The following is a 13,952-nucleotide window of genomic DNA, read 5'->3' as shown; positions in this document are numbered from 1 at the left end:
TGTTACAGTAGATCGGTCAAAGTTGCAGTAAAGTTAGATCAAAATGTAAAGTTGCAGGGTGAGGAACAAATCTCAGCTTTGCTTGAATTTATATTAATAATTGTGATTGGAACATTGCGATATCCTGAAGGGACTGATTTATGTGAAACTTTTAAATTCAAAGGAGCTGTGAGAATTTCCTAGGAGGATGCACAAATGAACAGTATGAAGCTCCTCCGCTATAGTCACAGGCGCACACACACAATAACAGCAAGCCTGCATGGAGAAATGTCATCTGCTCTGCATTTCTAAATTTAGACACAGGCCCTGACAAACCAATTTGATCATTTTCTGCATTAATGAACATGTTGACGAGTTTGAATAGTTTTTTTTTTAACGATTTGACAAAGGGAATGAAGACGTCTTGTTTGTTCAACTCTACCTCCAGAATGAACACATTTTATATGCAAAGTAAAACTTTGGTAGAAAGTTTGATCTTTTATGAGTTAAAAGCACACATTATCTTATGCTGTACAACAATGACTTATAGCTGTCCAGAGCTGTACTGAGATGATCCTGTTTGGCTCAGAGTGTCTTTTGTCTTGAAAATAAGTTATCTGAACTTCTGTCAAACATTAAAAAAAACATTTTGAGAAATGCTAGTTTCTTTTTATATTTTTCCTTTTGCTCGTGCACCCAAAAAAAGACAAGTTATCCATTTTCTTGACCGCTTTATCCCTTTCGGGGTTGCAGGGTGCTGGAGCCTATCCCGGCTACTGATGGGCGAAGGCGGGGTACACCCTGGACAGGTCTCCAGTCTGTCGCAGGGCCTCAATCACACACCCAGTCACCCTCACATTCACACCTAGGGGCAATTTAGAGTCACCAATAAACCTATGAAGCATGTTTTTGGACGGTGGGAGGAAGCCGGAGTCCCCGGTGAAAACCCACGCATGCACGGGGAGAACATGCAAACTCCACACAGAAAGGTCCCAGCCGGGATTCGAACCGGGGCCTTCTCGCTGTGAGGCAAGAGCGCTAACCACTGCGCCACCGTGCAGCCCCGACATAATTTATATTATTTAAAAAAAATAAAAAAAGGTCATGAATGCAAATCCAAATTTCCGGAAGGCGAAAGTAAAACTATGCGGCTCCTTCTAGGTTTTGATCAGTAGAAATGAGCCCAAATGGCTCTTTTACTGTTACAGGTTGCTGACCCCTGGTGTAGACTCTAAAAAGGAAGCATTTAGCCGCAGCAGAAGAAACTTCACAGGAACACGTTACCTTCAGGAACATGAGGTAGAGCTGTCCAGGAGTGAGTACCTCCTGACACATGATGCTGTCTGGGTTCTCCTCCATGCACTCCTGCTTGGCGTGGCTGAACAGCTTCCGGGTCATGAGACACAGCAGGTAGAACTTCTCTGTGTCTGACTTCAGGTGGATACAAATGCATTCACTGCATAAAGATGTTGCATTTCAATTAAAACATGTTAAGCTTTGAATTTTCAAAGAAGTTCTGACACTGCTTGAAACTGATGGGCGTACTTTAGAAGGATGTTGGCACACTGCTCGTTTGTGTACCACTCTGGCAGGTTTAATTTGACCCTGAAGCGCTCTCCCAGGTAAGTGAGGACTTTGCTGCGAGTGGTGCAGCCTTCCTCCATGACGACACGCAGCATCTCTGACACGCAGGTCTTGTAGAAGGAATTGTCCTTGCGTGTTTTAATCAACTCCTGGTAGATCTGGAAGTCTGAGAAATCAACGAGGGCCTGGGGGGCCATCAGACCCCGGATGAGTTTACAGGCATCACACAGGCAATCACAGACGTCCATTCATTGACCAATACCTTCAGTGCAAACCCTAACGGAAGGAAGAAGAGCTCCTTCTGGTAGATGAAGTTGAGCATCACAGTTCCATTTTCCAGATAATGCAGGTTTAAGTTGATTGCTGTGTGGTCATCTTTGACGCAACGCATGGAGACGCCTGACAAACCAGGAAACCCAGATTCAATAAACATCTTACCTCCAGCTCCCATCCACACCAAGTCAGAGATTTGTGCTCACCATACTGAGTGTAGCCCTGCCCCCTGCTCTTCCATTTGGGTCTGGACATGGCAATGGGATAGTTTCTCCGCGGCATGATCAACATGCGGATAACCTTCTCGATTCCATTCACAATGAAATAACCCCCCATCTCCTGCGGAAACCAATGGTTTTCATCAACTGGAACTATTCACATCAACTTCTGCAGAGCTTCCAACAGCAAGGCTGACCTCTGCTTCTTCGTGATGCTTCACCAGCTCTTTAGGAGACATGCCATGCAGGTTACACAGCTTGGATTTCACCATGATGGGCACCTGACCCAGAGACTGCTTAATGATTCCTTTGGGAACACCGTTGATCTCCCAGCTGATGTCTGCCTGCAAACAGATAAGAAAAAAATAAAGACAAAGAAATGCTACTGTGCCTCTCACGTTTCCTTTAGCACTGAAACTCAAGAGAAATGTGTCCCTGACAGCTCGCCTTACCACCAGCTTCCCTTTGTAGGAGCATCTTCTCCCTCTGCACTCTGCAGGAAACACCCTGGTCTCCCTGGAGATGCTTCCTTTGGCTACTGCTGGACTGTAGATTGTGGCTTCCACAAACGAAAGGCTGATTTTGTCATTTTTGGACATGAACTCAAAGGGAGGGATGGCCTGATAAAACAAACAATGTCAAATTGATTTTAAAAAGTCTTTCTGCTACCATTTTCAGCAGGAGGACAAGCAACACATGTCACAACTAACAACTTTAGTATCAATAGATCAGCAAGTTCAAACTGTGGAAAAATCTGATTTTTTTAAATTTATTTTAAAACACACATATATATATATATATATATATATTCTAAATTATGTTTACTGATGTATTATTAAAAATATCAATTGCCCCCCCCTCAAAAAACAATCATTTCAACAGCATGGAATGTCCACATTATGACGCAAATTCACCCGGATTGGTCCTTTTTTAAATAAAGTTTTAGTTGTATGCTACATAGTATAATTTCAAAAGCTTTACAATAAAGGCTGAAGCTGACTGGATGTAGTAGTTTGGTGCAGTGACTCCTCCAGAGTCCAGACTGACCTGCACCACCCGGCAGAGTCCATCCGTCACAGCCTGGTCGAAGGACTGGATGTGGGCTTTGGTCAGCTCCTGCACGGCCGCGAGCTGCTTCTCCGTTAGTTTACCGAAACCTCCGTCTGTCAGGGTCTTCAGGCTCGGAGCTTTGGCCAGAAGACTTCGTTCGGCTGAAGAATCCATGTTGGGACTCCTGCTGCGAACAGGGAAACACGTGTCTGCACGCGAAGGAAAGTCTTCTTCTTCAGAGATGTTCCAGTCATCGAGGTGATAAGCGCCACCCAGTGGTTGGATTGATCCACGTTTTTCTCACGCGTAGGAAATGTGTCTAGGAGAGACACATTATGTCATGTATAACAACATACACAAAAATGTAATAATAATAGTTTAAATAATTTTATTCCTCAATGAAAAGATTACAATCCTGGGAAGCTCCAAAAATAATCTCTAAACACATTTCCCTGTGGTTGTTGTTCTAGTTTCTTTCCTGTGCTGCCAATAGAGGGATGTGTTTTGTTTTACTTAATATTTTCTTATGTTACCTTGTATTATTTATGCTTTTCTCTCTTTTTCCCCCCCTGAAAAGAACCTGTATCTGCATGTGTTGATCACAGCTGAGACGGTATTATATATGCCCCTGTGTGTGTGTGTGTGTGTGTGTGTGTGTGTGTATTCCTCTGCTGGAGTTTGTATTTTTGTCATTATTTTCAATAATAAATTTTTTAAAAGTTATTGTCCGGTGGTACATGCATGCAGAGGCTTGTCGTAGAAAAAAGTTTCCAAAGAAAATGTTAATTGCTTTTTTACTTTTCATGATTTTAATGTTTTTTTTTTTACACTGAACTTTGATATTTCTTGTCTTCCACTTTTCCCAGAAGGGTGTACCTGCAGGCCCGGAGACCCAACAACACTCTCAGGACCGCATTCTCAGGACCCAGGCTTTATAACATAGCGTCTCCTACAGGGTGGAGTTTGTTTTGTTATTTTCTAGAGACAAGGCACATCGCACACGCGAGTAGTACGAGTAAAAAAATGATTGAAGTGCAGCAAAAAAATAAACAACAAGATAATTTATCACACGAATCTTAAAGTATAAAAAGTAAATTACCAATAAATTTCTGTTTTTTGCAGAAACATAAACAGCGATGTCTATATAGCTTTTATCCAAATTAATGTTTTTTGTGCAAATGTAAATTCATGATGGTTTGTTAACAATACATCATTTAGCATTTTACAGCATACATAATTTTTGCATCTTTCCCCCTTTTATGTGCTATAATTTTCTTTTGTGTAATTCATGGTTTTCATGTATAACAAAACAAGTGGAAAGAAATGTTTACTGAGCAAAGCCACATATGAATTGAAACATATTTTACTATTTTGTGGTGTTATATACAAACTTAATTTATTGCTATTTCCCAAAAATATTCCTTGTTATAGGCTGCCTGGTGGCGCAGTGGTTAGCGCTCTTGCCTCACAGCGAGAAGGCCCCGGTTCGAATCCCGGCTGGGACCTTTCTGTGTGGAGTTTGCATGTTCTCCCCGTGCATGCGTGGGTTTTCACCGGGGACTCCGGCTTCCTCCCACCGTCCAAAAACATGCTTCATAGGTTCATTGGTGACTCTAAATTGCCCCTAGGTGTGAATGTGAGAGTGGATGTTTGTGTGATTGAGGCCCTGAGACAGACTGGAGACCTGTCCAGGGTGAACCCCGCCTTCGCCCATCAGTAGCCGGGTTAGGCTCTGGCACACCCGCGACCCCGAAAGGGAAGAAGCGGACAAGATGATGAATGAATATTACTTCTTATAATAATATTAAGCACTTAAGCTGTATTGTTCAGAAGTAAATTACTCTTTTATACTATAGGTCTACAATTGTATGTTTGACTTGTGTATCTTTTTTCCCAGATGGAAGCAACAATTCAAAAGAGGAAATCTCTTCCAGAGATGAAACAGTGTTGAATGCTGCAGTAATGACCACTGCCCAGATTATTAAAGGTTCAAATTCATTATCAAAGACACTTAAAAAATGAAAGGCAAGTATTACAAAACATTTTTAAGAGCAAAATTTGTATTTTAGTGAAGTGGAGGAATTTGACAAGAGGATTGGTATAGAATTGAAAAAAGTGGAGTTACTCCCCAACCAGAAACTATGTATTTTTTTAATCTTATAGGGCTGGGCGATATGGGAATTTTCATATTACGATATTGTTTTTTTCATTTTGTGCGATAACGATATTAAAAACGATATCAATCAAATAACTATATTTGTCAAAGTAATCTTTATTGCAAACAGCTTTAGGACTTCAGATTTTTACACCTTAACTTTGACACTGGTGTCAAGCCAGCACGCTCTCGCTAAACTGCTGTCAAGTGAGCCCTCTCTGGAATACGGCGTGCGACTTTAAATGGTAAATGGCGTATACTTGTATAGCGCTTTCTACCCTCCTTCAAGGGCCCAAAGCGCTTCACAGTCACAGACCCATTCACCCATTCACGCACACATTCACACACTGGTGGTGGCTCTGCTGCCGAACACTGGCGCCAACCTCCCACCAGAGGCAATTCGGGGTTCAGTGTCTTGCCCAAGGACACTTCGACACATGGGCGGGCAAGGCGGAGTCAAACCCGCTCACTTCTGATCAGGAGTCGACCGCCCTACCACTGCACCACGGCCGCCCGTGGTGCAGTGTTGCAGTGTAATACAATCATTACGGTAGCAGCAAGAAAGGCTTCATTTTAAAGAAAGAGTAAAGGGTACCTCCTTGTTTCCACAGAACCATTTCACTTCTCACTTATAGTATCCTTTCATGTACTCTTACCCTCAAAGTTTCACTCTAATCTGGTGTAGTATTTTGTAGTACTGCCCTGTTAAAATTGGGTACTTAAGCGAAAAAATACTACACTTTTAAAATACTCATAAAATGAAAACTCCGTGTTTCCACAGAATCATTTCACTTCTCACTTATAGTATACCTTCTTGTTATGTCACCCACAAAGTTTCAGCCTGATCTGATGTGGTATTTTGTAGTACTGCCCTGTTGAAATTGGGTACTTAAGCGAAAAAAGTACAATTTTAAAATACTCATAAAATGAAACTCTGTGTTTCCACAGAATCATTTCACTTCTCACTTAGAGTATACCTTCTTGTCATGTCACCCATAAAGTTTCACTCAGATCTGATGTGGTATTTTGTAGTACTGCCCTGTTAAAATTGGGTACTTAAGCGAAAAAAAAAGTACACTTTTTAAAATACTATCGATACTATCGATAAAAAGTAATATCGGAATAACTATAATTATCGTTTTATCGCCCAGCCCTACTTATAATGTTTAATTTGAAAAAATGTTCTAATATAGTTTTCCTTTCCTATTTACAGCTGTGATTTATTGTACAGAAAACAGTTGTTAGGTGGTTACAAGTATTTCTGGTGTTGTTTCTTAAAGTTTAATGTAACTCCTAATAAATGTACGATATTCTGTTTAATTTAACTCCTAATAAAAGTTATTCTACCACCTCAGCAGGTCCTGTTTAATTTTCCGGATGTTTTTGGCTGGATTCTCCAAATGTCTTAAATCACATCTCAAATGTGGATATTTCTGCAGCTCCGGTTACTGATCATTGTGTTGTGTCTATTCATCTTATTCCTAATATAAGAAATACTGAAAGGAAAAGTTGCTGGAAATTCAATGCAGAATACCTGAAAGATGATCAGTATTGTAGTATAATTAAAAAACTCTTCAGTCAAGGAAAATATGAGTCTAGACTCAACTGGGAAAAAATGGGAAATGTTTAAATAGGAAGTCAGAAAATATTCTATTCAGTATGAGAAAAAAAAAGTAAAGGAGAAAAACAATTAGTGAGTGACCTAAATAAATATTATATAAACTATAATGTTTCTGACACAAATAAAGAAGAATTTTTAAGATTGCAGTCAAAATTAGACAATTTATACCTAAATAGAGCCAGAGGAGCCTTCAGACGCTCCAGAGCCTAATGGATTGAAGAGGGTGAAAAGAATAGCTCCTATTTTTGTAAATTAGAGAAAGCAAGACAGACAAAAAAATGCTATTAATTTTTTAATGTAGAAGGTAATCTTATTTCTGATCCAAAAGAAATTTCTCAAAATATTTATACATTTTACCAACATTTGTATTCATTCCATTTCTCAGATTTAGAATCTATTTTTTTTCAAAACAATAGAAACGTTTAGCCCTAAAAATAATTCAGAATTAAAAAAAAATGTGATTCAGAAATCAAAATTTCAGAACTTGACAGTGTTGTCCAAAAAAATAGCATTGGGGAAATCTTCCGGTCAAGACGGTCTGACCTCAAAGTGTTTTTGGGACGATATTAAAGACTTACTATTTAAGCCTTTGAAGGAAGGAAAGAAATATTCGGCTTGTTTTAGATTTGTTAGATTATAGTAAACTAATTGAAGACGATGGAATTATTTTGTTTTTAGATTTTTTCAAAGCTTTTGATAGTTTGGAACATCCATTTATTTTAATGTCACTCCAGCACTTTGGTTTTGGCAAAAAATTCATAGACACAATTTCAATGTTATATAAAGACATTACCAGTCCAGTTCTGCTTCCTTCAGGAACCACCACCAGATTTCCAGTAAACAGAGGAATTAGACAAGGTGACCCACTCTGTCCACTTCTGTTTATTTTAGCAACACAAATGTTAACAGTATCAATACAAAAATCACCAAACAATTAAACCTCTATCTGTGGCAGGAAATCCCCTTAAGATAATCCAGCTGGCTGATGATACAGTTTTACTGTTAAAACATAAAGAAGAAATCCAAAGTGTGATGAAAACTCTATGAAAACTTTATTCTCCCAAGCTTCAGGTCTAAAATTAAACAAAAACAAATGTGAAATAATGACAATTCGTGATACCAAAGAAACTCACATGTATAATATCCCAGTAAAAAATGAAATAAAATACTTAGGAATAATGATTAATAGAAATTTAAGGACAGATTGAATACTAATCAATAATTAACAAAAACCAAAAGATCTTAAACAGTTGGTTACAAAGAAACATTTCCATTTTTGGTAGAATTTTATTAACAAAAATGGAGACTATTTTACCTTGCCTATGCTGTGGCTTTCCCCGACTTACATAAACAACATCAATAAAATTCAATATCATTTTATTTGGAATAATAAACAACACATAATTCGAAAAAATGACAGTTAAACCAACTGAGGAGGGAGGGATAAATGTAATAGATTTTGAGGTGATGGATGGAGTTATGAAATTGCAATGGCTAAAAAACTTTATTAAAAACAAGCATTCTCACTGGTTCTCTATACCATCATTCTTATTTCACAAAGTTGGAGGCATTAAATTTCTATTAAAATGTGATTTTGATCCAATGAAATTTCCAATCAAACTTTCTAAACATAAGTTTTACTTTAATCTACATCCACAATTTCACCCCTCATTTCTTAATCACACAGAATTTAAAACCAAGTTTCAGTTGGATAGCACATATAAAGAATATTCAAGAGTCATTAAGGCAATTTCTCCTAAACTTAGTCAAGTCAAGTCAAGTCAGCTTTATTGTCAAATATGCTGAATACCCAAGATAAACAGCACAGATGAAATTCCTTTCCTCTCATCCCTCAGTGCAAACAGCAATAATTAAAACAATAAGTGCAAAAAAGGACGTAAAAAAAACACGAAAACGGGAGAAAGAGGAGCCGCTGCGTGTGGACGTGCCGCCAGTTACCAACATGCTAGCTGATTATATATAAAGTAGTCATATATNGCTGTGAGGCAAGAGCGCTAACCACTGCGCCACCGTGCAGCCCCTTCTCTATAACCTTAATTCTTATTTCACAAAGTTGGAGGCATTGAATTTCTATTAAAATGTGATTTTGATCCAATGAAATTACCAATCAAACTTTCTGAATTTCACAAACAAGTTTTACTTTATTGGAAGTTAATCTACACCCACAATTTCAGCCCTCATACTTCGTCAATCTGGAATAATACATTTCTTTATTTTATAAAACTTGGATGGAAAAGGGAATATGGGCCATAGTTTAGCTGATTAAAAGTGATGGTATATTTCTTATTCACACAGAATTTAAAAAACAAGTTTCAGTTGGATTGCACAAATGTAGAATATTCAAGATTCATGGAGTCAATTTCTCCTAAACTTAGTCAGTTGATTAAAGCAAATGTACAACATTCCTTGATTTTATTTCAGCTCACATCGATGTTGATTGAAAATGATCTTTTGTCTGATATAAAGTACAATAATACATTTTTAAGAGCATACTTGACTTACAAACTATTCCCTCTAAATATTAGAAGAAAAGCCTTGTCCCAATCTTTTTTTTTGTTTAAATGACACAATTTCTTTTCAATGTAAAAATGGTATTGAAACCCAAAAGCATTTATTTTATGACTGTGGTGGTAGTTCACTTTCGGCTTATCCCTTTCGGGGTCGCCACAGCGTAACAGCACCCATTGTTTCGCATCAGTGATTTAGCAGAGTTTTTACACCGGATGCCCTTCCTGACATAACCCTGTACTTGAGGGGCACATGGACCCAGTTAGGCAGCAGCATCAAGGGTCTTGCCTAAAGACCCAATCTGGGTGGGGATCAGTGGACAACCCTGGGAATCGAACCCAGGGCTCCTGCGTGTCAGCCCTTCACCTAGCCCACTGAGCCACCCAGTTGCTTTTTTTTTTGACTGTAATGTTGTTAATAATTTTTGGTGGGATTTATATAGATGGCTTTCAACAAAAAAATACAATTCTTATGTTTACTTATCCTAATATACAATTTGGTTATATTGACAAAGAAAAGAAAATTAAATTTTTGTTCAACAATTTAGTAATTTATGGTAAGTTTTTTATTCATAAATGTTGATTTTTGAAAGAGAGTCCACATTTTTTTTCTTTAAAAATGACTTGTATATTTTTTGTAAATCTCTAGAAAAGATAAAAAATAAGAATGCCACAAAACTTTTAGATAGTTTGTCTGTTTACCTGGACTGATGTGATTTTTCCTTACCCTTTAATTTATGGATAATCTTGGTTGGAATTGTTTAGATATTGATGCCTCCAAATTGAATTTAGATTTCTGAGTATAGTTAGAACATTTATTTTAATGTCATCTACATTTATATATTTATTTTGTATTTTTATTTTTTCTGCCTTTCTCTTTTATTAATCCTTAAATTGAATTGTTTTTGACTTCACATATATACATATCTAATGTCATGCTTTGTAATGTCCGATGCCATGGTTTGTAATGTCTAACATGTCCAAAAAAAAAGAGTTCATGCTTCAGCTCTGACACTTCCACTGATTCCTCCACCACTCTGCTCTCCACCTCCCAGTCACAACATTTCTGCAGACCAGATGATGAGGATGATGCTACTCTCTGCTCCACCACAAGGAATATCAGAGAAACCACATCGCTCCCTCCCAGCTGCAAAGAGAAATCAGAAACACAGAGATTAAGTTTTGTCTCCTGATCGTGGTGTGTCATTCAGTGATGCAGCACTGCAGCAGAAAGAGCAGCAGGAGTTTCAGTTCTGTTCAGAGCATTGAGTGTATAAGAAAGAACAGGACTAAGCAAACCCCCCTCCTTCTGTGTTCCATATGGGAAGTACCACTGGGTTGCAAAAAGGCCAAAGTCCCATTGACTTCCATTGAGAAACAGACAGTTGCGGTCCGTGAAGACCTTTTAACACCTACTTTACAATTCAACAATGTACCAATCATTGCCCTACTGTTGTTTTCCTCAATGGAATGTACCGATGCAGCAGTTTGGAACAACAAGAGGCGCATGCTGTCGACATTTTTAGATGAGGATTTACTCTGTAGAAATAGATTTCACTCTGAGGTTATGTGCTTTGGACTTTTTTGTTTGTTTAACGTTCTTTTTTTCACTGTTTTGATTGTAGCTTATAAATAATAAGTTGCGCATCAAACGGAATGGTACAGCTCCTCCATAAAATCACCAACCAAAGCTTCATCTTTGCCGCACTTCTCAAGTTTGTAGCCTGAATTAGATGCAGAAGTCTCCTGTGAAGAGCAAGAGACAAACTTCAATGGATGTTGTCGTATTTTTAACAGAAATAAGATCCAACTCTTCACTTGTTAGAGTGGTTATTCATTTTAAATACCACTGAATGCGCTTCTCACGTGCATCTGATCAGACTGTAATGAGGCAGCGCATGTCAAGTGACAACCTGCTGAGGCTCGCATGGGAGGGATGCGTGCAGGTACATGCAGCGGCGTCACCCAAAAGCTCCTTTTAGGTCGACAAAAAAAATAAATAAATATAAGTGAAAACAAAATGAGCATTAACAGAATCTTATGTTGGAATTGTTCTCCCTCAAAGGCTTGAACAATGACTTGTACAATTCTCTCGAGCCGCCGTTATTAAAGTAGAAGCTGTTTACATCCCGCGGTCTCGTGGTCGAGGAGTGTAAAGAGGTGGACAGTTGCAATAAGCTCACTCCAGATTGGCGACAGTACTTCCTATAAATTCATGACTCAGCTATGACTCACAGAGACTCAGACCAATCGCTGAAGATGGACTATGGACTTAATCATCACTCGTCCCTCAGCTCTATATGAATGAACTCTACTCATATATGCAGTTTTAGCAGCTAACTTTTCTTTAACCGTTCTGGTATCGCCTGTCCGTCCTGGGATGGGATCTCTCCCTCATGTGGGAATCCCTAAGGTTTCTTCTTTTTTTCCTGACTCAGGTTTTTTTAGGAGTTTTTCCTTACCGCGAGGGAGGGTCTAAGGACAGGGATGACCGTTCTTTATAGTCTGTTTAGTTTTTACCTATTGTGCATATTTTATGACTCCATCTGTGCATCTGTAAAAACTACAGGCATGAAGCCCAATGAGGCAAATTGAATTTGTGATATTGGGCTATATAAATAAAATTGAATTGAATTGAATTGAAGAGTTTGCAATATGGTGGTAGCTGTTTCAGGAAGTGACACTGAAGGAGTGGAGGTAGTGCATTTCCAATGGGGGACCTCATGGCTCGAGAAGTCCAGTATTATTACAGTCAATGGTTCATCGCAGCAGCTTCCTGTCATCTTCACTTGTTGGAGCTTCTGCTGCTCTGATTGGCTGACTGTTGTCCTGAAGCCTGTCATCATTTTCCCCAGAGCTTCACTGAGAAGCTGCAGCTTCACAGGAAACTCTGCATCTTTGCTCTCAGACTAACTTTTGGACCAAACATCTGGAAGCAGCTGGACTGACTCCAACCCTCTACTGACCTCAGAGTCTGCAGTTTGGAGTTTGGACTTCTGACCAGATCCTGGAGCTGCTGAATATCTGAAGACTGAAGGCTGTTGTTCCTCAGGTCCAGTTCTGTCAGGTGCGACGGGTTTAAATTCAGAGTTGAGACCAGAGCACCACAGCTGATCTTTGACAAACTGCAGTTGATTAACCTGAATCCAGAAGAAAGAGTTTCATTTAAAGACAAAGTTCATGTTTTTCACCCCTCAGTTCTTCTAAATATAGTATGATGAAGCAGGCTGCACCTGCTACACAGTAGTGATGGGAATTCCGGCTCATTTGAGAGAGCCGGCTCTTTCGGATCGGCTCACTAAAAAGAACCGGCTGTTTCGACTCCCAAACGGCTTTTTAGGTTGTTTTGTTGCTTTAAGGAATTTATTATCAACAACTATATACAATTGTGCAAAAAATGAATTATTAATATAACAAAACTTGTTTTTTGTAAATATGCTTTTATTTCACTCATATAAACAGAAAAATAAATAGAAGATTATAATAAAATACCAAAAACAACTACTTACAATTCAATACAACTGTTCTGCTATCAAATGTTTAACCTTTTCTTTGTAAACCAATTCACATTGAAAACAATATAATCCAAAATACAAATTAAAGTGTACAAAACCAATAAATAAAGACTTTTATTCACTGTTACATCCTGCTGCTGCTGTCTGGCTTCTCATCCACCCAGTTCCCTTTGGCTCACCTGGCAGGTGTGGCCAATATGCCTTGATTGGCAGATAGTGTCCATTTAAGCCAGAGGCGGCCACACCAAGCCAGGCAGGGAGCAGAGCAGCAGGCTGGGTGGTGGTGGTGGTGGTGGTTGTGGTTTGGGTTACTTTTGTCCTCAGCAATCTTAGATTGCTGGGTTTTGTTATGTTAGTTTGGGGTTGGGCCTTGGTAGTTCTGATTTACGGGCTTTGTTTAATTTCTGTTCATTAGGTAGTTTTGTTAGGCAGCCCTTAGCAGGGAGCTGCTGACTCCGACGGTTGTCATGGCTGGGTCAGCAGTCTCCCTGACTTCGTTTTCTTTTGGCCAAGGTCCCAACTCCGTTTTAGCTTGTTCTTTTTAAACCTTAACCACAAATTTTTTTGCTTCATTTCAGGACACAGGTTTTCCGTTTATTTTAAATAAACTGTGTTCCTTTAATGTTGGTGTCCAGTTTAAATGTTGTTGTCCCCTCTGATGGCTATCCCCCCCCTAGACTCCGGGCCAGTTTGTTATTGGGGACGTAACATTCACAAAAAACGTTAAGATAGCCAAGTCTCACCTTTGAGGATTATATCTGGTTTCTTCTGTCAGTAATGATCAGCTTTGTGTTAGAGAAGATTCTGCAGGTTGGTTATTGAGTTACAGTATGTCACAAAAATGAGTACACATCTCGGCAAATATTTAGTTATTTCTTTTCATAGAACAACACTGCATAAATGATGCTTTCACACAATGAACAGTAGTCAGTGTAAAGTTGGTATAGCAGTGTAAATTTATTGTTCCCTCAAAATAAATAAAAATACAGCCAATAATAGCTAAACCCCTGGCAACAAAAGTGAGTACAC

The 13,952-nt window shown here is 38.8% G+C and overlaps 1 protein-coding gene and 1 long non-coding RNA gene across 2 annotated transcripts in view; both read right to left on the bottom strand.

Moving 5' to 3' along the window:
* Window positions 1-3,359, bottom strand: part of polr1b (RNA polymerase I subunit B) — a 12,984-nt gene extending 9,625 nt beyond the window's left edge. Inside the window, exons 1-7 of the mRNA XM_024263826.2 lie at window positions 3,102-3,359; window positions 2,507-2,674; window positions 2,252-2,398; window positions 2,043-2,175; window positions 1,826-1,962; window positions 1,525-1,748; window positions 1,264-1,435 (exon numbers count right to left, since the gene is read on the bottom strand). Of these exons, the coding sequence (XP_024119594.1) occupies window positions 1,264-1,435; window positions 1,525-1,748; window positions 1,826-1,962; window positions 2,043-2,175; window positions 2,252-2,398; window positions 2,507-2,674; window positions 3,102-3,278 (1,158 nt within the window). The 5' untranslated portion in view covers window positions 3,279-3,359. The remainder of the gene's footprint in view (window positions 1-1,263; window positions 1,436-1,524; window positions 1,749-1,825; window positions 1,963-2,042; window positions 2,176-2,251; window positions 2,399-2,506; window positions 2,675-3,101) is intronic.
* A 6,892-nt stretch (window positions 3,360-10,251) lies between these two features.
* LOC118598228 overlaps window positions 10,252-13,952 on the bottom strand; it is a 13,469-nt gene continuing 9,768 nt past the window's right edge. Inside the window, exons 3-4 of the long non-coding RNA XR_004947342.1 lie at window positions 12,375-12,548; window positions 10,252-10,555 (exon numbers count right to left, since the gene is read on the bottom strand). This is a non-coding gene — a long non-coding RNA (uncharacterized LOC118598228). The remainder of the gene's footprint in view (window positions 10,556-12,374; window positions 12,549-13,952) is intronic.

Source organism: Oryzias melastigma, unplaced genomic scaffold (assembly GCF_002922805.2).
Source record: "Oryzias melastigma strain HK-1 unplaced genomic scaffold, ASM292280v2 sc00216, whole genome shotgun sequence".
Lineage (NCBI taxonomy): Eukaryota > Metazoa > Chordata > Actinopteri > Beloniformes > Adrianichthyidae > Oryzias > Oryzias melastigma.
Note: the sequence above shows the minus strand (reverse complement) of the source record. Positions and strands in the feature narration are given on the sequence as shown.